Source organism: Labrus bergylta, chromosome 12 (assembly GCF_963930695.1).
Source record: "Labrus bergylta chromosome 12, fLabBer1.1, whole genome shotgun sequence".
Classification (NCBI taxonomy): Eukaryota; Metazoa; Chordata; class Actinopteri; order Labriformes; family Labridae; genus Labrus; species Labrus bergylta.
In genome coordinates this window covers 23,514,926-23,539,067 of record NC_089206.1, presented here as the reverse complement: position 1 = coordinate 23,539,067, position 24,142 = coordinate 23,514,926, and the positions used below count along the sequence as shown (strand labels likewise).

The window sequence follows — 24,142 nt, the reverse complement described above, 5'->3', positions numbered from 1 at the left end:
CACCGAGGTGATCGAGAGAAGTGTGGAACGGATGTGGAGAGAGAGAGAGAGAGAGAGAGAGAGAGAGAGAGAGAAAGAGCGCGAGAAAGAGAGAGAGAGAGAGACAAAGAGCGAGCCGTAAAGAATAGAAGGACAAAGAGGTCCCTACACCCTAATTACTTCTGTTTGAGGCGGCTGATAGTTAATTAATCTACAGTGTTATTGTGTTATTCTGGAGAGCCACTTGATTCACAGCACTTTCAATTAGAAGTCTCACTAAGAAGGAGGGTTCACTCAATGGGATTTATACTATGACAAGCATCTCATCAGGCCCTATAGCTGTGAGAGGAATCGACGAGACACGGTGGGATATTCTATAAAGGCTTCAACTCTCGGCATAAAAACAAAACAACCCGATTTTATTATGGAAAACTCTTTCCTAAATGTAATGCTTAATATGTGCTATTTATAAAATCATCTGTCAAAAAGAATAAAATGTGATCACTAGTAATGATGAAAAGTGAAGCATTAAATACTGACATTTACAAACTTTCTTTGTTTTGGAAAGAAAAAGTTTCATTTCTTTCTATTGATTTCATTTTCAGAACCTTAAGTGTTGAGGTTTAATGACCTTGGAAACACTTTTCTTAGTTAAGATGTAGAAATCACATAGAACCGAACACATTTACATACTGTACACTACAGCCCTATTCAGACCGACGTTTCTAGCCGCGATATTTACGCCCCTGTGATGTTGAGCTCCAATCTGACTGCTGTGCAGGCGTAATGAGGGGACAACGTGATCCCCCTTCTGTACCGTCTTCTGAGGTAGTTACAGAGGTGTTACAGTTTCAGCGGGGGCCAGCAGGGGAGCACAGCGCGGTATATGCATGCATGTCTGAACTTGTGTCTACGTAAAAGCTCCCACTGTGTTGTGCTTCCGCAACTCTGAAACACAATGTGAATTCAAAGCCTGGGATGACGACTTAGCTTAATAACAGCACATGGAAAGAAACTGGGGTAAAAAAGCAGTCTGAAAAGGGCATATGTCGTTATTTGGTCACCTGCCTACTTCTGCTTTCATGATGGATCAGCACATCAGTATCTTCTTTTAGATACGTTTTTAGGGCTTTTTATGCCTTTATTTGATAAGACAGCGGATAGAGTATGTAACCAGGGAAAAAGTGTGGAATGGCATGCGAAAGGAGCTCGCTTGGAGTACGATGGCCTCCTTACAGTACATGGGGGATGACCTAACCACTAGGCCATTGGCGCCCCAAGCCTACCAGTATTCAAGCACAGATTGGAATAGAGGTGAATGTCAAGTTTCCATACTACGCTTTGAGGTTTAGGGTTAGGGAATCTGTACCAGGCCATGTTCATCTTGTAAAAAATTAAAAGTTAACTTTTAGAAGGATGTTTAAAAATCAGAGCTGCTGGATTAAAAAACCAGAATCATATTGAGTCTCACTCTTCTGTCATCGTACCGTGGGCTTTTAGATACAGGTTGAGAATTACAGATCTACACTACACTTCCCAAACCTCAGAGGGAACAAGAACCTTCAGGGTGTTTTTCCACATTTCTTTTTTTAAAGCCCGTCTTTTAAGCATGTGTCTGCCTTGCCAGGGGCTTCAACACACAGGGGGGAAAGGTTTAAATGTAAGGACGGGTTATCTTCCCCACTCTCCCTCCTGCTGCTCGAGGAGGTCATAGGTTAATTCATCCAGTCCCTGGGTAAGACGGGACACAATGGAAGACAATTTGTTCTTCTCTGCAGGGCAAGGCTGAGACAGCTCCTCTGGATGAATCAAACTTAATTAATACAGACACACAGAGAGAGAGGATGGGGGTCCAAATTTTGGATTCTAGAAATCAAATAAAGAGACAAGAGATGGAAAGGGTTTCTACCTCTTTTCTTACTTGTTCATCTTTATCTTATTTCCGCGCCCTGTGTCGCATGGACCACCTATCTTTCTCTCTCTTTCTGCTTCTTGTTTGCACTTCCTATCTCTCACTCAGAGACAAGAGAGGTTTGAGGGTGACGGCAGGAAAATCAATCAAGATTGGATTGATAATGTAAACTGACAGGCCGAAGAGGCAGCAAAGTGTGATACATGAGCGAGATTAGGATTGAGAGTGTCTGCAGGAAACAGGTGTGACTACAGGCTGCAGTTCACCAGGATGTTAGAGGCGTAGCCTTAAAAGCTTCACTATCACTTAATCCTTGAATCTGCATTGTTAAGTTTGAATAACATGTAAGATGGTTCCTCTGTATGAATGTCAGTGTCACTTTGTGAGGACCATGCAAGTAAAATATCTCAATTTTTTATATCTCTTGAATAAAAAAAACAACAATTAGGTGGCTAGAAACAGATTTGAATCAGAGAGTTATTCAAAATCTGTATAAATGTAATGTATCACCTTTGAATCCTTGTTCAGGTAGGCAGTTGGAATCCCTTGCAGGAATACCAGACTGGGCCACTAACAATGAAATCTATATAAATAGGGACAAATCCATCCATCAATTATACCGCTTGAGTATAGTGAGCCAATGAGTTTCATGAGCTAGCATGAACAACAACCACAGTAAATAAATAAAAAACTCTGCAAGGTATAAAACTCTTTTATAACAAGATCAATTGCTGCTTATTTCTAAATGCTGCAAAAATGTTTTCACCGCTTAACCAACAATTCACATCGAGAGAAAAAGGAAACTTCTTTGATTTTTTTTCACCATTTCTAGAAAAATCCAATCAATATGTTGTTTTGTCATTAGGAATTTTTGTCCCCAAATGTGTTATTATCAAACAACCAAGTGTCCTTTTACCTGAGGGGTCTGGATCCACTTCTTAGTATGTTAGCTATAATCTTTCCTTTTACTGCTACTGACATTAGATGACACGTTTAATCGGGGGGACACATGTGCAGCTTAATGCAGCGTAGAAGAAGACGTTGTCTGTTGTTGCCCTGTTCTATAGCGACTGACTGACCTTCATGCTCTTTCTCTGAAGCACCAGTTTTCTTCATCTTCTTGGGGGTTTTCATGAAAAGTGGAAAGATGGTCCGGAGGCCCAGGATGTCCACAAATTTATGGCAGTTATCTGCTCCCTCCGGTCCAATCATCCCGTGGTCCAGGACCTTCATAGCACTCGTCCGGGACATTTTCTTTTCCCTGCAGTCAGAAGGAGGAAGTTACACTGAAGTCAGAGATGATTGTTTTTTCAACAACATCAAGAATATCTTAAAAGGGAGTTCCAGAAAACCTGGAAGCTCAACAAACTGGATTGCATGCAGTTATGAAATCAAGGCATGTGTATTAGGTTTTACAATTTGCACCCACAGATATTCTCTTTAAAAAGCCTGTACAGAACCTCCAGTTTAAATCGTGCACTATTTAGTTTAGGCAGGTTGACAGTAGGTCTGCTCTTAATTTTTCCCCAAATGTTTATTTTAATTGGCCCGTCCAGCAGACGATAAACGGCCTCCATTAAAAATAATTAGCCTCTTGGATTTGTACATTGACACTCATATTCTGCTACTGCTGATATATATATATATTTATTTAAAAAAAAAAAAATTCCCATATAAATTCTGAAAACTCATCAAAACTGAAAATGTGTTTGACAACAAAAAGGGATTTTAGATATTTATGTTTTCTTTCATCAGCGTTCGGTGAACCGGCTGTTTCCTGATCTGTCTGCACCGTCTACCTCAACCCCAAGCCTGCGCTCAGGAAATGTAGCTGTCTGTCACCTTGTCACTTCCTCCACTCCCACCAATGACAGATGACAGTGTTTATCTCAGAGGAGGGACACATATTTCAGCAGCTGAGTCTGGTTCTCCAGACAGGCACATTATGTATGATGGACGGCTGGAGAGGCCGGAGGGGAATGATACACTGTGTACTTTCTGAGGGGAAACTGGGCAGTTCAGTTTGTAGACAGCTGACTTAACTCAACATCCTGGTGTCGTGGACCCTACGCCGTTGCCTTCCCAAAAATTGATTGCACGTAGAGTTATGACATCAGGAGTTTGTTGTGATAAGAATCAGATTCTAGATAAGACTGAATCACTCAAAGGTGTCGGGAATGTTTTGCAAAGCTGTGATGATCGATCAGTCGGTACACCCCAAAGTTTCATCAAAATGTTCTCAAACTTGATCAGACTATAATATCATTCCAAGAAAAAAGGCTAAAGGCTCGAGACCCCATTGATGATAGGTGGGGCAGGAGGTGTTGTGAGGAGCATGGAGGAGGCAGAACGGAGGGTCCGGGAGGGTGTGTAGGTGTGAAGGAGATCAGAAAGGTACAGAGGTGAGAGGTTATGGAGAGCCTTGAAAGTGAGAAGGAGAATCATAGTAGCAATGCGATATTTGACAGTGAATGATTCCAAGGTGTCTGTCTTTAAGAATGGCTGTGCTACATCTGGTGTGATACATTTATCTGTGCTGAGAATTCATCGAGACACCAGGTGGGAAATCTGTATGAAGCACGAGGTTGGAGAGGCCTGGTTGGAATTGAAATGGAAGTTTTGATGGGAAAACCAATAACTGTGTCTCAGTGAGTTGAGATGATTCTTTTTTTTCTGTTGCCGTCTCATTTTTTCTTTTCTATTTACTCGGCACCTGCATTCTGTCTGGGTTAGAAAGCGAGATGTGATTCATGTTAAAAATGAAAATGAAGGATATGATGAAAAAAAAATGGAATTAAGGAGATGAAGTATTAAGTAAAATCTAGAAGTTTAACAGGAGACAGGTTTAAAATACAAGGTCAAAAAAGTAGGACAAGCTGCAATCTTAAATACATACAACATATTTATTTATGTACAGTAGAATGTATGTGTTATGAAAGGGCGTCAGATTTTTTTTTTTCAAAGGATATCATTAACTGCTCTCTCTCTTTCTCTCCTCCTTTCTTTTTTCCACCCCGTTTCCACGGTGGACGATTTGACAGAAAAGTGTTTTTGCATTCCAATAATGAGATATCCTTCAAGCCTTAAATCTGCGTGATGAGAGATGTGATTATCAGCGCGGGGATGCAGAAGCTGGGAAGGTTTCATAAATGCGTGCGATGCGTCTTTATGACTCTTTAAGGTCAAATCTCGGCAATTTGCCGCGCTCCACCAACTGTTGATTGATTAGATTGGTGGTCTCGCTGGCAACAGAGTCCACCGACGTGGTGTTTTTTCTTCGCAGAGCGACACGGTGTTATGCTCAAATGTTCACAGTGCAGAAAGAACAGGAGGAAAAAAGTGTTATGTGAGCTGTGGGAGCCAAATCATATTTATAATGACACTCAATGTACCCAATTCAACAATGTATATTTTCATTTTAAAGACGATTTCTATTGCTTTATATTTATGAATCTCATCTTACTGTACCTCAGTACGTTAGTATTTCAGCAGAGACATACTGAATACATCATGATATTTCTATTTCTGTAAATTGTGTGAACAGTTTTTTGCAAAAACAGCTCGATTAAGAAACACAGATTTGGATATTTTTCGAATAATAGAATAATCATGTCCTTCATTTTGTCTTAGACTAATCTGTCAAATCTCAGTTTGGAGTCACTGGAGCTTGATGTGTACTCATGGAGCAAAGACCTACAGTAGCTGGATCAAATAGTTTGGCCAGCGTAGCTCAAAGGGAGCTAAACGGCAACTGCTGCATCTACTAAATGGAAAGTTTTGACAAATATGGCTCCTTTTTTAAACATATTTTTGGGTCTAAATACCTTTTAGGTACTAAAAGCTGGCATTTGTAAGAGAGGCTTTAATGGCTGCCACATAATGGTTCAAGGCAAAGACACTGGAAGAGCTTTCTTGCCACTTAAATGCTCCAATTATCTTCAAACTGTCTGAAACTTTCCTACAGATGTAAACCTTTTCTTAGAAATTTCTGAATGTACTGGGGCCTCACCTGAGCATGAGATTCATCAGCTGGAGCCCCTCCCCTCTGAGAAAGCGGTCCCGGTTGGCTGGCAGCATGAGGCAGGAACACAGAGCATCGAAGAGGTTCTCCATCATCTCCTGCTCCTCGGCTGTGGACGGGTTGTGACGTTTGAATACCTGAGAGGACAAGGAGCGAGGGAGGGCACTGAGTGAGTCAGCGTTTAGAAAACCAGCAAAGTGTCTGCAGTAGTTAAGTGAAATAGTTTGGAAAGGTGGGCAATAAGAGCTGCTTTAGTGATAACAAAGACTTATATCAACAAGCCAGAATTAAAGCAAATTCTTGTACTATAAGTGAGAGAACAGACAGGCAGAGACAGAGAAGTGTAATGACTTATTTAGTGGTAATAAACTACATTTAGTCCTGTGTGTGTTGAATCCACAAATGTCCCACGGCGTTAAAAATTTGAACCAGGGTCATTCAAAGTTTGTTGCAGAACCCGAGAGTTAGAGCAAAAGTTCATACAACTCACAGAGTTTTTTCTGTGAGCATTTATGTGATGTTAAAAAAAGTTGATTTATTGTGTAAGTCCGACTAAAACTGGACTTCTGATAAACATGTTAACATATTAGTCCAACTGAAATCACACTAAGTCATACTTCCTGAAGTCGGACTAGCACACATAGATAGCTGTGTAGACCATGTAAATCCATGTAAATGGCCTAAACAGGCTTTAAACGTAGCTCGACTTAATTGTGTATACAAACATATTGTCAATCTTTGATCTGGAGATACTCATGGTGGAGAAACTACTGAGCTTAAACCAAGCAAGACTCAAATGAACCTGTAAATAAATAGGATGTGAGAGAGCAAACAAAAACTAGAGTAAAGGTAAAATCTTACAGATAGTTGCTGCAGTAACACATCAATGCCATCCATCTCTCCCAACAGTTCTCTGGTATCTGTGGAAAAAAAGTAGAAGGAAGACTATGCAATAAAAATGGAGGAACAGGACAACAGGGAGATTAAATTGAGACATTTAGGGAGGAGAAGGGAGGAGAGAAAACAGTCAGGGGGATAAAAGTTTAAGTGGATAGATGAAGGAAGGTAAAAGAGAAGGAGGCAAAGACTAGGAGGGAGTGAGAGAAATGCTACAAAGACATACGATGAGAACAATCACTGACAAACACATTGGCCATGTGGGACCTCCAGAGAGAGAGAGAATGCAGAAAAAAACAAGGACAAAGGAAAAAATATTTACTCAAGAGTTATGTGTTTTAGGTAAAGGGCTGGCAAAATAAGATTGTTCTTCTCCGTGCTCCTTTCTGGACATCGAATGTGATCACATTTTGAATTGTTTTCTTCTTTTTTAATTTGAAACTTTGAACATTTCCATGAGCGAAACAAATAAAATTAAATAAAATTAAATATCTGCTTTGGCTGAGAATCATTTTTAAGATTACATGATACTGTTCGGCTTCTCATACACCCCAAATCCCTGAGAACTTGACATTCAGACGACTAGTTCTTTCTTTTTAGACAAGTATGTCTATTCCTATGTTAACTCTTATTGCCCTCTCTATTTCAGCATTTCAAACCCCGTAAAAAAACAAACACTTGGACCCCTAATTTAGCTTGAAAACTTTGGTGTTGGAGTGTGTATGGGCAAATTACATTTGGAAATGACAGCGCAGTCAACCTTGTTTGATGGCTGATGGGTCTAATCACTCACGATTATCCTTCCTGGATTCGTCACACTACTTAAATGCAACTCTTTCCAAAAGAAATTAAAGCCCCGGCTTTGCAGCTGTTACACTGAAGTGAAGAATTTATACTAAGCACTGCGGACCTTGTTGTTATTCAAGCTGGTACATGGAGTGCTGCCGTTCTGGGCTGATATAACCAGTCAGCGCCTTTTCCGTTATACATAAACTGTCATGTGTAATATGGTTTTTAGCGTTGCAGAATGGGTGAAGATTGTGAAGAAATAATGCAGCTCAATCATCCATACATGTGTGGAGGTGACCATGTCTACAGAGACCCTGTCCTCTGCCTGGACTTTGATGCTTTGGTTGACTTGGGACAATTTTCTGGGTGGGGATTGGGTTTATGTTTCCCCACACCAATGACAGCACGCAGGAGAGTTCAGGAGTGGATATTCAACACCTGGACACCATTCAGACCTACGAATATGGCAGACGTAGCGGCAAAGAAAATACAATATAATCATAGTGAGGAAAACGAGAGTGAACATTTGGGTTTCCGCTTCCGGGCACTGATGAAGCAGCTTGAGATGAAGAGTGACGAGGAGTTGGTCGGCTTTCTGTTGGACAGGCAGGTTCCCAACGCAGGCGGTTAGCTTGGGCTAGCGTGCTTAATGATTGGCTTTTCCATTACAAGAAAAAGTAACATACTAAGTTAGGTTGCAGTGTAGGTAAGAAGCAGTTTACGCTCATGGTAAGTCTTGCTATCAAACAATGCTTATGACTTGACGTTTCAGGTCGCGCATAGGAACGACATGCAGCAGGTGGTTGCTGGACCGGGTGGTTGTGATCTCGCAGCCTCTGTCAGAGGCAGTAAGTGTGCACATCCGGTGACGATGAGCCCAGGAGGGGGGGCCCCACTTTGAATCAGGTGTTTACGAGCTGCAACAAACAATGCTACTGACTCCACCTAATGGTCTAATGTTAAATTGAGACTGCAGTAGTGTGGAGGTAGCCTTTTAATACACAGAAATTCTGTGAATTTGCATCAGAAAAGTGGAACAACCTAGACTTTATTTACCCAAAAATACTTTGTGCATTTAATCTGTTACTTTCTCTGTGCAGGAAAGTTTCCATAACTAAAAACACAACTTCATTAGAAAAATGGTGTATCTACAGGGTCTTAATTAGTGGGAATGAAATGCTGTTCTCGTTTGCTGCATGGAGTATTTTTACATATAAACCCTTCAGAGAGGCGTTTTAAGTCAGATTTGACAAGAGGCAGCGATAATTACATTCAAATTAGCACATCAAGGATTTTTCCCAAACTGTCATATTTTAATAATAGTCATGCGATTTGCATATTTTTTAAATCCAAGTGAATGACAGTATTTTAATAGGGAACAGCATTCTCTGGGAAGAAAACCTTTTTTTTGTGAAGTTTTATTTTGTATTTGAAGGGCAGGATGGAGAGGATAAATGGAAGAGAAGAGGGGGAGAACGAGTGTAAAGTGAAACACGACTCCCTCTGAATATCAATATGGCCTGTACCATTAATGAGAACCTGTCCAAGCACCTGATCGTCCTGTGGCTATCTGAGGCTTTACAGGGTTTTAGTGAGTGAGAGAAGGGTGCAGGAGACTGCAAATAGACGAGGAGAGAGGGAAGAAAAGACGTGAAATAGGAAGACTGAAAGAGCGGTGAGCAAAAAAGGGGAAATAAGGAAATGTAATGGAGGAAGAATAATCCAGGTAGAAGGAAGGAAAAGCAAAGGAAACAGGGAACTGTGAATTTTCTGTCTGTTCATGGAGGCTGAGAGGGAAAAGAAATGCAGAAGATAAATTAGCACCATTTGGAAGCCACAGACCATTTAGAGAGACACACTTACTGTCATTGTTTTGCAGCAAGATAGCCAGGATTTCACTGCAGTACAGCTTGTTAGCATCAAAAGGCATCTTTGCCTGAGAGGAAAGGGAGAAGAGACCACGTTCAAATTACCTCTCATCTCGAGTAACTTTGTTCTCCAAAGACCAGAGTATAAGAAAATCTCCATATCCTCTGAGAGACAACATCTATTTCAGATTTTTAGAAATATTTATTCTACAGGCACAGTACGCTTTAAATGTCTTCTTTTCTGCTTTACATGACTGGGCACCTGAACACATATGCATGCAATACAACTGATTTTTGAAACATTAGTGCAAAAGACAATTCTTCTTTTAAATCAGTTGCCACATTCTTACCTTGATTCTCTTGAGCAGCCACTGCATGAGTCCTTGCTGGGCAGCCTCTGTGCACAGGCCTGGTCTGAACTCTGCCATATTTTCGATGATAGCTGAGAAAGATTTAAAAATGTAATATTAAAAATCTAAAAATAAACCTTAAAGTCTTGTGTCTGCATAATTCAAGTTAATTTTAGCAAGTCAGTTAGGCACAGCATACACACTGTGTTGACGTATAGGACAGCGTTTATATCAATGCTTTGTAGTTCGGCAGAATCACAATGTCAACAGAAGAGCGGAGAACAACATACTGGAGAACAGAAAACACTATGCAGCCGTTTAATTACGTGCACGGAGATCGTAGCGGCCGCATGCATACACTCTATGCACCGTGCAGCAGTCACAGTATAACGTCACTCCCCCCTACCATTGGCTCGAGGTGAATTCCCTGGAGAATATCCTGCTGCATTCTCACATCAGGCCATGAGGACTTGCTGCGGAAAAAATACTAGGGGGGCTTGCAGGAGAAACTCCGGGTGATGTCAGAGCACCAAATGTGGCTCTGGAGTATTTCAGGAGTTTTCTGCAAGTGAGAAAGCCCTAATGCAGTCTGGGACACGGCTTTGCTCTGCCCCTGAATCAAACCCCACAGGGAGTGTTTCAGATACTCAGCAGCTTCTCGGTCTGATTAAACTACATTGCTAAAATATTGATGATTTGGTTATTTGCTTCTGAAAGTTCTGTGCTTTTACAATTGCCAACTTTCTAAAAAGGTTGATGCATTTTTGTAACAGGATGAGTAGCCTGCTTAGGGAGTTATATTTTGAAAATTGTCCAGATTGCTGTTCCTGCGTCCGACTTCTGTCCCAACTCATCTGTTTTGTACATTGAAACGATAAAAAAAAGACCAGGTACATATTTGAAGGAGAGCAGATTGAAAAGCTGCTTCTGAAATCCTTCTGAAGGGCGCTGCAACAAATCTAGTCAAAGCAAAAAGCATTAACTCCAGTTCGTGCTATCAGCTCTAGAGGACACATCGCAGCTGGAACATGACACGGTGAAATTTAAGCTTAACACTGGAAATGTGTCTTAAGCTGTCACTCAAGATTCTCTCGACTTAAAAAAGTCCCACACACACACACAAGTGGTTTTGATGTTAAATCTAGGCGAGCTTTCTGCATGATGCCGACTAATCCAGCTGGGAAAGTAACCACTGATTATGTACTTGTATATAGTGTGGTCTTCAATCAAAGCCCTCTATCGGCCTCATTTTCACACACATAGATGCTACACGGATAAACTTTGAAGAAGAAGAAATGTGAAACGCAACATTCCTCTTTTTATAGAAGGTCTGTCTGGGTTTCTGTCCCAGCTACTTCTAATATTATCAAAAGAAAGCCGTCTCTGTCCGTCACATGATATCTCTATCAGGGCAGACTGCAGAAGAAGGGAACAGAGAGAGAGACAGAGAGAGGAGAGAGATAGAAGAGGAGAGTTAGAGAGAGGCAGAAGGAGAGAGAGAGAGAGAGACAGATGAGGAGAGAGAGAGAGAGAAGAGGGGAGAGAGAAAGAGAGAAGAGGAGAGAGAGAGAAGAGGAGAGTTAGAGAGGCAGAGCAAGAGAGAGAAGAGAGACACAAGAGGAGAGAGAGGCAAAATAAGAGAGAGAGAGAGACAGACAAGGAGAGAGAGAGAGAGGAGGGGAGAGAGAAAGAGAGAAGAGGAGAGAGAGAGAAGAGGGGAGGGGAGAGGGAGAGACAGAATAGGAGAGAAAGAGATTGCTGGTTGGTGGTGATGAAAGGAGGGAGAAGAGAAAAACTTGTGGGAATAGAGGGGAGGGAAATAAATGGAGGGGAAAAGCAGCAGGGAGGCAAAGGGGAGGGAAGACAAGTCAAAGATGAGGAATGGAAAGCAGAGGGAATGTAACAAGAGGATAACAAACATACATGGAGGAGAGGGTTGGGAGATAAGACAAATCAAATAAAAAAAATAAAAAATCTGTAGAGAGCCGCTGCAGATGATAGAGAAATGTTGAGAGAAAGATGGAGAGGGAGGGTGCTGAGGGAGAGAGAGAGCAGGGGCTTTATCAGTGATTCAAACAGAGCAGACAGACAGACAGACAGACAACATCCTGGAGGACAGCAGGCTCAGAGCAGAGAGCAGCCAAGGCAGACAAAAGGCTTATTCAAGCTTGGAGAGCTCCCTTGATAACACACACACACACACACAAACTTGAATAGCTACGCTCCCTCGATATAACCCACACTTGCACACGGAGCCAAACACACACCTAAACAGCCCTCCTGATACTCGGCCTCAATCTGGCAACAAAGAAAATATCATCTCAGTAGACTCATTCAACACAAAAAGAGCTGAGAGGCAGAAAAGTCTGATTCATGAGAGGCTAAATACAGAGACCACGACTTCTCAAACTATCTGCTGGCCCATGCCCCCGCCAAGCCCTTTTATGAATGCCGTTTAATCAATGTGACAAAAACATACTGCAACTTCTACGGCTAACTTTGAGGAAGAGAAAAAAAAAAAAGAGTCATCGACTCCAAATGAGACCTTGACAGCTTCCTTCGCCGTCACATTAAAAAGACTAGGACACTTAGCAGCAGAGAGAACGCTGTTAAGCTTAAAGAATACAAATAAAGGTAGTCTATGCTGTGTGTAGTGTGAAAGCCCCCCCTCTCTGTCTCTGCACTGGCCAAACTGCACTGGCTCCTACACACCTTAAAAGCACACCTGTCTCTCAGCTGTTTAGACAAGTGGGAACCTTTTTTTTCTTTGTTCAAATACTCCCGATTTTATTGAGCCGTTTTCTTGCAAGCCTCACTTTAATCGTAGCTCTTTTCAGACTGCTTTTTTTTTTGCAAAAGTGCCGTAACATCACGTCTTTGTACATGATGTTTAATATTGGTGTCCCAGTCTGTGAATTCACATTGCCTTTCGTTGTTAATGGAAGCACAGAACAGCGGGAGCTACACATAGACACACGATCAGACACACAGCGCTGCACTCCCCTACTGACTCCGCCTAAACCGTATTGCCTCTTTAACGCCTGTAATGCCTCTGTTACTATCTCCGAAAATGGTACAAAGGGGGATCACTTCATCCCCACATTACGCCTCTACAATATTCAGATTGAAGGTGAAACATCACACCAGTGTTTTAATATTATAGTTTCAAATTGGAGTCTGAATAGGGCTCATGAGAATTACAAAACCACAGAAAAAAATCGCCTAGACCACCTGCAGTGTGCATTTAATTTTTAACCCATCATTTAAAATTCTTAAAAACACAAAGTTAAGGGCAGTGAAAGCCTTTCCATGTCTAGTTCTTTACGTGTTTTACAGCTCACAAGAAAGGGCTCAGCTCGTTCTAATGGAGAGATGTAAGTCTGGGTAGATTTGATCATGTAAAGAAACACGGTAGCTACAGCTGCTATATGAATTAAGTTGATTTGGTTGTAAGCTTCTTAACATTGTAGGTAAGATAATATATGACATGAATATGTTTGTGGATAAAATGTGGATTAAAGTTTCCTTTAATCAAGACAAACAGAGACTTGTGTAGACTTGGTGCATATCTCCTTACCCAGTGTGTTAAAGATGCCATCAGCCTCCTCCTTCACCTGCTCATCCAGCCGGTCCATGTTCTGCACCAGCAGGGCCACCACCTGACCCTCCAACTACAGACACAGAGAGACAAATTTTAAGTCAGGGTTCTGAAACAAGATCACAACATAGAGAGGGAAACCAAGTTGATCAGTGTGGAAATACTTCATTCCTCTAGATCAGTGGTTCTCATCAGGTCAAGCCTCAGGGACTCCTTCATAAGAATTTGCAACCCAAATTTTTGAGAATTTTCAACCACTCAGATTTATTCAACCTCAAGACGGTACAAAATGTGTCACGGATGAAGGAACAAAACAAGCTCAAAAAATACTTCACAGACTTTTTGACACTATCTTTTTTTCCAGGCACACATTCGCGACCCTCCGAAAATGGCTCTGTGACCCACTTTTGGGTCCCGAACCACCAGATGAGAATCACTGCTCTAGATAAGAGCAAAAAAACATTGAAAAATTTGAGTTTAATGAGAAATTTGTAACCAGGACATCGTCTTTATTAAAAAATGTAATTTAAAATATTTTTCATATTGTACTGTTGTTGATGAGAAAAATGAATAAAAACTAAGTTAAAAAAAATAAAAAAAATAATTTAAAGCTGCAGACAGAAAGTAGTTTTTTTTGCATCAACAACACCAATATTCTTAAAATAGACAAAAATTAAAGGACAAAACTCTTCTCATCATGGCCGCTGTACAATGTGAAGAGTATCTGTAAGTATCAAGAAGTCGGGTCAACATTAACTTTTCAAATCCAACAACTTTCATCTTTTCAAATTCTTCACGATGCTTCAGAAATCATCTGAAAAACAAACTTTAAAGAGAAAATATGAAGGGCCACAAATTACAACTTTAACATCTGGACTCTGGCTTTGCAGAAGAAACCTGCTTACAGTCTGAGCTTCTCTGAACATGTCCCGGTGTTATCAGTCAAGTCAAGATTAGAGACTCAACCAAACAGAGCTCGTGGTGGGGGGGGGGGTTCCGACCGGCTGAATAAAAGTACTTTAACAGATGAAAGAAGACGGACAGTCGACACAGATTTATGAGCAGTCAAAGACCGCTGTGGATCATTTTGATTCATCTTATCAAGGATACCACCTGGCCTTCTGGCAACAAGGACAGAGGAGCTGGAAGCATTATAGCAAAGAGGAGAGACAAATGGATTCAACCAAGCCTTGCTGCCCTCAAACTGTTTCCCTGGGAAGAAGCTGTAAAGAAGAATGGGGCTGTGGGTGCTCCATTGCATGGTAAATGGACTGCGTTTATATAATGCTTGTATCCAGAGAGCTTAGCAGAGCTTGCACCGGAGCTACTGTTTCACAAAGCATCATATCACATTTCTCTTGGGACACAACTGTTTTCTTGTCTTTACTGTTTGTCCAATAGTCCCTACAACTGTTCCTGCAAGACACTCACCAGACCGCGAGCTAGCCAGAAGGAAAACCAAGTGATGTGGTTCAAACTCATCTCCACCTGAATCTTGTCTGTGCGTCTTTCCTGTCCATCTGTAATGTTACCAGCTGAGTCTTACCTTATAAGGAGGGATTGTGCATGTGATGTAGTTTGGTTGAATTGATGTGAGAAACAAGTCTCTCCTTTGTGTAAGTAAAAAAAAATAAACATGACGATGGACCACAGAGGCGCTGAAGTTAGTACTTCAGTGGGTTAAGTTACAGTCTTAAGCAGAAAGTGCTTAAGTGTGCTCAGGTTTAAGATTTCAAAAAGGGCCATGTGTTATAAACAGCTCAATAAGACGAACAAGAACCTGTTTTTATCACCTTCACAACACTGTCTCACACCCATTCTGCTCCAGTTAGCTAGTTAGAGGCTTTCAGTCACGATAAGCAAACCAAAATAAGTATAAAGAAATCAGCAAACTCACATCAGTTCGGACGATCAAGGCTAGTGAAGAATGAATTTATACTGTGGTGATGTTTTTTTAAAGGCTTTATGCTTTCGTCCTTCATGTTAAAAATAATCAGATAAGAGCTTCCTTGAGACGGAGGTGGATGGAGTCTTTTTAATCATGGCAGAGCACGGAGGTGTAGTTTTCAGGTTTTATACAGTAAGTGTTGGTTGTGGTCATGGCGTTCCCTTTGTCTGCATCCACGCTGCCGCACTGCACTAAGAATGAAGTTTTTGTTAATAGATGGTATAAACTTTGGAGGAGCCAGTTGAGTTAAGTTGTACCAAGCAATCACCTGAGACATTCAGGCCTCATCCTGAAGGGTCCGGCTGATTCCTTGTTTCACGAAATGGACGCAAACATCATAAAGATCCTCCATCTTTCATCCATCCAATCATCCACACCTTCATCTACATTCCCTGTGCACAGCAAATAGTTAAAAGCCCCCCGGATCCTCGTGTTTAAGTGTGCACATTGGATTGAGGTTTGTTGGTCAATAAAATCTTAAAGGCAGAATAACTTACTTACTCAATTAATCATGTTGCTAACAGGTAGATTGCATATATGCGTGTGGGATGTTGCCTGGTATAAAACCACAGATTATTTGAGGAAGTGTCATAGTGACAGTTTTCTGCGCTATTCTAGGTATATCAACACATTTTTGTAGTTTGACCTTTGTCTGTGTCGCTCAAAATGTCAGCACACATAATGGGACATCAACATCTACCCTGGCTCTCACGGCATCACGACACGCTCAGTGACAACAACAAAAAATAGAAAGAGAGAGAGAATGAGAGAGGGGGGGAGAGAGAGATGCTGAACAGAGTGTTGAAGCCAACAGAGCTGGAGGCTGACAAAAAGCCTTCACATTAAAAAAAAAGGGTACGAGAGGAGACGCTATAATTATATGGTTGACATAACACTTTAAATTAATATGTTTTTCCTTGATCAGGTTTATGTCACTTTTTAAATTAGATCTCAAATTTACTTAATAGCAACAACAACTCGCATAGATCACAAGGATACAAACAAGGTAAATTTGTAATAATTAAACTATGACAGAAAGCACAAATTAGCAGCATATTTTCCCCCAGTTTAATCATTATGCTTCAAATTTCACAGAGTTGTTTTGATTGACAACACCAATAAAGAACAATCTGTGAGAAGTTATTTTTTTCCCGGCAGAAAAGCGCTGGCTGTGCGCTAACGAGTGCTTGCATGAAGCGTTTGTGCGCTGAGAAGAAAAGTGTTACTGCACGTCCGTCCTGTTTTTATGACAACAGTCTGTTGACAACGGCGGCTGTATGACTGACACTTCTGCGTTACTTTTTACTGTTTGTTTTTTATTTGAGATCGTTTTTACCAGTCACGGAGCAAAGAGGATGTGGGTACAAGACACAATCTGTAGGCGGCAAAAATACAGGGAATATCTTACATTTGGAAAAGAGCGTCTGTGACGTCAACAGCGCCTTTCTGAAAAGTAGAACGATTTTCAACTTGAGCGCTCGGAAAAAAAAACGTTGGGTGCTGCGCTTTTTCTCAAGGTGGTCGCCTGCTGCTGCAAACGCTCTTGTCTCATTGAAAACAATTTTACTAAGATGCTGGCACTCTAGGTGGACACGGGGCCTAAGTTATCTCTTCTGCAGATATGAGTGGGCGCCAACTAAGGCCTTCCCTCTGATTTATTCATTTCATAAATCTATCCCCTCCCTGATTCGGGTGTCAGAGCCAAAAAGCTTGAGTATCGACTCCAAAGTGCAGCTTCATCAATATCTTTAAAGTCTGGTGTAAATCCTGAACTCACCAGAGCGTCTATGAGTACCTCGGCCCCCTCCTCGCTTTCATGGAGTGTGTCGATATCTGTCAGCTCCTGCAGCAGGTCCACCACTGCTATGGCAACATGTAGCTCAGGCTAAGGACAATATGAACGTGATCACACATAACATATACCAGTGCCAGACTGACAATTGACTGTAGAATCAAAATCAGCTACTGAAAACCAATCTCATGATCATTTAGTAAATTTAACTGATAAATTGCATACTGTTTAATAAATTGCTTTGAATTTTATGATCAGATAATTAAATCATGTGGACAGCAATATTCTGCTCTTTTTGCTATGGTCAACAAATCTTGTGAAAAGACAAAAACCTAGTGTGTTTTCTAACAGATATCCTTAATTCATCTTCATGGAACTTTGTGGCCCTCATCAGGGTCGTCATAGACGGCCTTCATCAGGGTCATCATAGGTGGCCCTCATCAAGGTCATGGATGACACGTCAGTCTAATTTGTTAATAAAGTCGATCTTCATACTACAAGCTGGAGCTTTTCAACCTCTTCAAGCCTTTCACCCATAATACACCTTAGTAGTCAGAGCCCACACATATATATCAAAGAAAGGATATCAGTGTTCTCATGACTGAGGAGGCCCAGCAGGGAGTGGACAGCGTTGAGCTCCACCAGCAGGTGGTACAGGTCGGGCATTGTGGCGATCACATGCATCTCCTGGATGATGTCGTTCAGATCCAGCTCAGACTCCATGAACCTGTTTTAAAGAGCAAGAAACATTTTGATTTGCAACATTTTATTTAAATATAAATCACTAAGCACAATAGAGGGAATGTAATAAATACTTATAAAGATACCCTGTCATGTACTTTATATATACTCCATTACTTAAGAGACAGAGCGCTGTATGTTTAGGCTTAAAATATTTCATTATTACATATGAAATGTAGTTTATCACCTATTATAGTGTTAGAGTTCTTAAAATATATACAGCCTATAGAGCAAAGCTTTGTGAATGGTCAGTACCACACTTACTTCTCTGGGCTGTCTGGAAACTTAATCCTCAGCTCCTGATTTTTATACGACCGTTTCTCAAAGGTTAGGATCATTTTCTTCACTGAACTCTCGTCCACCGGCTCTGCCTGTTTGATTGGTTCACAGAAGGAGAGAGGATGAAATGTTTGAAAAGGGAAGACAGAGAAAGAGGAAAGAAAAATCTTTCTTAGAGGGAAGCTGCTGCAATGACAGAGAAATATCAAGAGTCAAACTAATTAGGTGAGTTGAGCAAAGAACCCAGAAGTTTTCGATGATCCAGGGGCTTGTAAGTGCATTTAAGTGGAAGGGGAATGTTTTTGACCTCCTGCTGGCTTAAAAGCCCACTAAAGTGTTGAAAAGATAATGACAGGTTAGGAAATTACAATAGTCAGTCATTATGGCACAGTGCAGCACTTTGCTTTGAGCAGCTCTTGACACGGTGAATAAAAAACCTTGGCACCAGAGCAGAATAATACATTTTCTTTGGCCTCAATTAATATGGCAGCAGTGGTACTGACAACGGGTCTTGTGCTATGGTTGTATGATTTTAGATTTGAACTCAACTTTCAAGACGCGAACACAGACGACTAACTTCAATTCTGCTAATTAAAAAACTATCAGGATCTTAAACTAAAGGTCTGTCCATGTAGCCGAAAGTCGACTATTTACTCTCTTTTAGCTGACATGTAGAAGTCCTCATTCATGCAAGGCCTGCTCCGACCTCTACCTCTACACCAAGGAAGTGTGGACAACAGGAACACGAGAAACGCGGGGGACTCGAGGACTACAAAGGAGAAATCCTTCCTGCATCATATCTCATCTTCCCATATCCCATTTTTCTTTTGTAACATAATGATAAATAAGGTCTTTAACCTGCTCTTTGGTAAAGCGCCTCGAGCTAACAAATAATGATTGAATGATTGATTGATTCACCTTGAGCTATGTTTCTCTGCTTTTTAGTTTATACTGTTACAATACTTGACTCAGTTGTAAGTATATCATTTTCCACTGTTGCGTTTGTCTTGCGTAAAAAACATCCAATGTAGTGGTATTAACACAGAAACAGTCACCATTACGGAAGAATCCTTCTCTGCCTCTGTCACGCACTACTCAGCACCCCCCAGCTCTCTAACCTATACCAGCTGAGCATTTGGAGTTGTAAGAGTGAGTCTGAAACAGATGATCTCAGGTAAAAAAAAGAGAATATCAAAAATGATCAGGAACCTGACAGAAATGCAAACAGCAATATCTTTGCCTACTCTGCTTCATCCCCAGTGTGGATGACGGGGAATGAGTCTGTAAAAGCTGACAATTAAACCTTTGAATTATCCTACTTCTGCATCACAGTGCAAATAAAACAGCAATGATACCTTTAATACATAACAGAACAAGTTTTGCAAAACTATTGTGTATGATAAAGACCAATGTGTGCCTCTCTGAGAAATTATTTTAGTAAAAAAAAAAGAACCCCAGACTGCATTATATAAATTACATTTGCAGTGTCCACTACCATTGTCAAAAATTGTGATGTGATGATAATGTGATCAAAATCGAACCTTAAATTTAAAGGCAGGGTTGGTTATTTTTTAACTGTAGAGCTTCTCTGTCATGGTGCTGTTTGAATACCTGCTAATTTATTATTTCAACGCCAAACTTTGTTACCACAGGGTCTTTTTCAACCACATTCTCCTTACTCTTCTCTGCTTTTTAGCCATAGTCCCATAGGCTTACCTTCCAGTCTCAATGGAATTGACAGAAAAACGGAGGATAGCTGTAGGACAGTTTGGGCTCAATCTGACTGTGACTGTACAATCCTGTGATTGCATGACCCTTGTGCCCAAGCAGCCCTCCCTCTAATAGGCCAAATATTCATACATTGAGTTTCTTGACAAATACAAATACAAATACTTGAACGTTACACAAATGTAACAATTCTGTATAATTTCCCCTACCTCAGGTTCCTCTTCATCCTGGTCCATTAGTTTCTCCAGGATCTTTTTCTTGTCCCCAGACAGCTCCTCAGTGTCCCTCATTTCACCCCCAACATCAATCCCTACTCCGGCTGCAGCTGCTGCTTCCCGGTATCTGGCCAACTCCCTGGCACTCAGCCCCTTCTGCTGCTTCCCTCCCCTGGAGTCTTCATCTCCTCCTGCTGATCCGCCATCCCCGTCCCTGGGACGCTTTGCTCCTCTGTCAGGCTGCAAGTTAAAAGGACATGTTGAAGTTTTACAATGTGCATACACAGTCATGTTGAAAATTAAAATGAAATAGCTCAGATCACTCAGTGTGGGACGAAATTAGTAAGAGGATTTTTTTTTCTATAACATTTCATGCAAAAATTAGAAAGAGATACTTAATACTACATTGTTATATACCACACAAAAGTATTCCTATGCACCTGACTAGACAAACCACAGCAAAAACTATCAAAACAAATTGAAGTAGGCAAAACTGCTTTAAGTCTATTCAAAGATAACTTTGAATTACTTCTGTGTGTCCAATAAGCACATTTTGTTTCAGTACATAAGCAGGTGTTCAGTAGATATTCCGAAGAAATGAGAACTACTATAACCAGCTGCTTCAGGCAGTTTTATGATAAACATCGAGAGAAAAAATTATCTTTTTTTTCAGCCGAATTTTTAAATGCATATTAATGATAGGGGAAATGCATTTTATGTCATGATGTGTGGTGTAATGCAAGGATTATAAGTGACTACACGTCAATTACAAGATTTACCAATGGGTACTGGCATGCTAAACAGAAGATGTCTTGGACAAAATAATCTTCAGATCTACCCAGCCAGTATTCAGGGATGTATATGGTTTATGTGTCAATGTAAAAGCATTTGTGTTTTCACCTACTTTATACACTAATATCTATAATAACCAAGTTACAGTCGTAGTCTACCTCTTAATTTTCTGAAGCCAAATAATTAGCAACCTGTTAGTTAGCATGATAACTGCTCGTATTTAGTTAAACTACAACAAGTCGAACAATGTAATAGTAACTAACTAATTTCAGTAATGGTTTCTAGAACATACAGACCCATGAAAGTAAATAATGAAACAAAATTAAAGCGTTCTTGCAAGACGTGCATCATTATTTGCAAGCGATGCTAATGCATTAACTCCAGTGAATGAAGTAAGGATTGCTAACGTAAAGCCTCACAACAGTAGTGAGCAGAATAAAATACTTACCTGATAGTTAAGGAGCTCCCCAACATCCATATCTCCGGAATAAAAACCTAAAGGTGAAAATGTTTTGCTCAAGCTTGGATATTTAAGCAGAGCGTGAAATTGTGTAAATATTTATCCGGCTAACAACAAGCTTTCAAAGGAGCAGACATGCTTGCCGTAAAACGTTTTGCTTCGCTGTCGTAGTAGGAAGCCGCAGTAGGAAGATACTGTCGTACACTTTGACTGTCACTCTTTCTGCAACCCTGGGCTTCTCACATAAAACATCAATGCTTTAGTGTCTTGCATTGTAAAATGTGGAACTGAATAAAATGTTTGAAAATAGTTCCAGTTTAAAGTATATTGTGTGCTGATACAACTTAAATGGTAAAGGCAATGTAATGTTTTAATGAATTTAAGTTGTGCACATTCACAGTGAACAAAAGTAGGTATCATACACTTAAATCAAAAAGTTATTTTTTACTTTTAAATTATGTTTTCTTTTCTTTTTTTAAGCAGGTTTTCGTGATTTTTTTACCTGACTTATGAGATCTTACAGTGTGTGAGAATTTATATATAAATGCATGCATATATTTATATACAATCCATGGTTGCTCCTCATGAATTTTTATTCCATGAACTTCCTTCTGTAAAGCTGGGGGGAAAAGTCCATCAACCTAACAACATATTTGTGCTGCATTTCTACAATTTCGCATTATCTATGATAATGGTGTGTTTAATAAGCACGCAACATGGATGCACTTATTTCAAAAGTTACACATTTTGAGACAAACTGGAAAAAGATGTTCTAATCGAGTTGTATCACAGGTGACACAACTGTGGCTGTCACAACTAATTTTTTCAGTCTGTAGCACAAGGACAAAAAAGTATGAACCATAAGGATGAACTTTAGGCCTATATTTACAGAAGTAACTAAAATCACAAAGCAGGAGGGTACATTTTTTTGATACTATCGATCATTATAATAAGTTGTATTAAATTTGTTAACATATTTTTTATACTTGCCACACAGCATGTTGCGCCAAAAGTAATGCAACCAATATGTTTTCATTCCCAATAGATTTCTTTAGCTTATTTGCCAATCCTGATATAAACCCCCTTAATTAGGCAGGTTAAATCAGACCTGACTGTCCTCATCAGACCCTGCACATGAAATCCTAGTCTTAAGGGCTCAATTTAGCTGTATTCATACTTGAGAGCTTTATGCCAAGATGGCTTAGTGTTCCAGACAGGCAGAAAATCGTCTTTTCAATAGGATTCATTGGGAAATATATGAGTGTTGCATGGTGTAGAAGCCTTCATTGCCATTCCAGTCTCTGGTCAGTGATCTGTGACAGTAGAACAATAGAAACAACATTTAAAAGGAGGACCACTGCCAAGCAGTAGAGCTTGACGTCCCAGCAAACATGAGGGAATAAGTGCTTGATCAAAGGAAAGAGAGACATGGGGTGAAAGAGGGAAAAGGAGAGCACGAGGGGTGAAAAAGACATTTATATGGAAATCTCATCCAGGGATTACAGGCTAGAGACAGCTTCAGATGAAAACAAAGTTTGATTGGGAAAATTGCATGTTTGCTTTTTCTGAGGATGATCACTAAGTTAGGATCAAAATACATACAAAAAGTAATAAAACACAGACTGTTAATTCAAAAATGTAATTAAGAAGAAAAATGCGTTATCTATATATGAAAAATGAAAACAAGATCATAATGTCGGAGTTCTGTGTAAATGGTGCTTAATCACAAGATTTTATGCACAATAGTTATTTTCATTATTTGCTCAATTCTGCTGACAGATGGACATACATAAAAATAATGACAATGAGCCACATGTTCATCTGGTATGGATGAGCCTGTACAGTAAGAGACTGCCTAACTGTAGTTAAAGTTCCAATCTTTGCAAAAAGAGAAATTCAGTGCATTTTCTTCACCGAGATGTGTAAATTTGTTGTAAACTTACACACAGTCAGTTTCATTAGTGCATTTTAAGTGATCCAAAAAAGTCAGAAACTACGAATATTATTCAATGGAAATCAAGACTTTGACAAAAAGACATGGCTGTCAGAAATGGAATAGAACAGGTATTAATTATTGTGCAAATTTAATGTCAGTTAATTCTTTCTATTACACATGAGTAGAATATAACCATTTAATAAAACTTAGCAGCAGTTTTAAGTCAACTGACTGATTCATGAAAGCTTTTTATTTCTGAGGATGGTTATGATCCATTGACCTCTGGGATATGGGCCAAACATGCTTCCATGGCACCACCATGAAGCTCACTTTTCTCAACCATCCTACTCCAACACAACATGTCCCAACTTTGGGCAAAGCCATCTAGCAGAGAAAACCAATTGTACAGCTGGCAGGAAAGCTGTTTTAGCAGAGGATGGTTTCGATCCATCCTCTAACCCAGAGGTCAGTCCCTGGCTTAGGAGGCCAGTGCCTTATCCATTAGGCCACTGGGGCTTCACAGGACCTTGCTTTATCAGTTCCGTCCACATACGTGGACTTCCACAACAAAGCAACAACATGGGAAACATAATGGATGCTTTCAAATGACATAACAATGCCCTCTCAGGCCAGTGTGCTAGTAACAGAAACCACAGCTCACTTTGGTCATCCATCCTACTCCAATACTCCAATCCCTGAATTTATCAAGTAGTAGTTGATGGAAATCACACTGTTGTTTCAGATTCTTCTCAGGAGGTCCCAAGATGTCTTGTTTGGGCTACGCCTTTTGATTTGGAAATTCTGTTTGAGTTCACAGCTGTTGCGTACAGAATGACA

General features: G+C 40.3%; 1 protein-coding gene across 2 annotated transcripts in view; it reads right to left on the bottom strand.

The window, feature by feature from the left end:
- The window catches only part of ctnnbl1 (catenin, beta like 1), a 47,422-nt gene extending 25,877 nt beyond the window's left edge, over positions 1–21,545 (bottom strand). The window contains exons 1-11 of one of the 2 annotated variants that reach the window (XM_065961463.1): positions 21,358–21,545; positions 20,112–20,357; positions 18,160–18,266; positions 17,742–17,881; positions 17,140–17,237; positions 13,394–13,487; positions 9,817–9,908; positions 9,462–9,534; positions 6,774–6,832; positions 5,901–6,049; positions 2,971–3,152 (exon numbers count right to left, since the gene is read on the bottom strand). In XM_065961463.1, the coding sequence (XP_065817535.1) occupies positions 2,971–3,152; positions 5,901–6,049; positions 6,774–6,832; positions 9,462–9,534; positions 9,817–9,908; positions 13,394–13,487; positions 17,140–17,237; positions 17,742–17,881; positions 18,160–18,266; positions 20,112–20,357; positions 21,358–21,387 (1,270 nt within the window). In that variant the 5' untranslated portion in view covers positions 21,388–21,545. The remainder of the gene's footprint in view (positions 1–2,970; positions 3,153–5,900; positions 6,050–6,773; positions 6,833–9,461; positions 9,535–9,816; positions 9,909–13,393; positions 13,488–17,139; positions 17,238–17,741; positions 17,882–18,159; positions 18,267–20,111; positions 20,358–21,357) is intronic. The other variant, XM_020636001.3, reaches the window with a different exon arrangement.
- Positions 21,546–24,142: the final 2,597 nt, after the last annotated feature.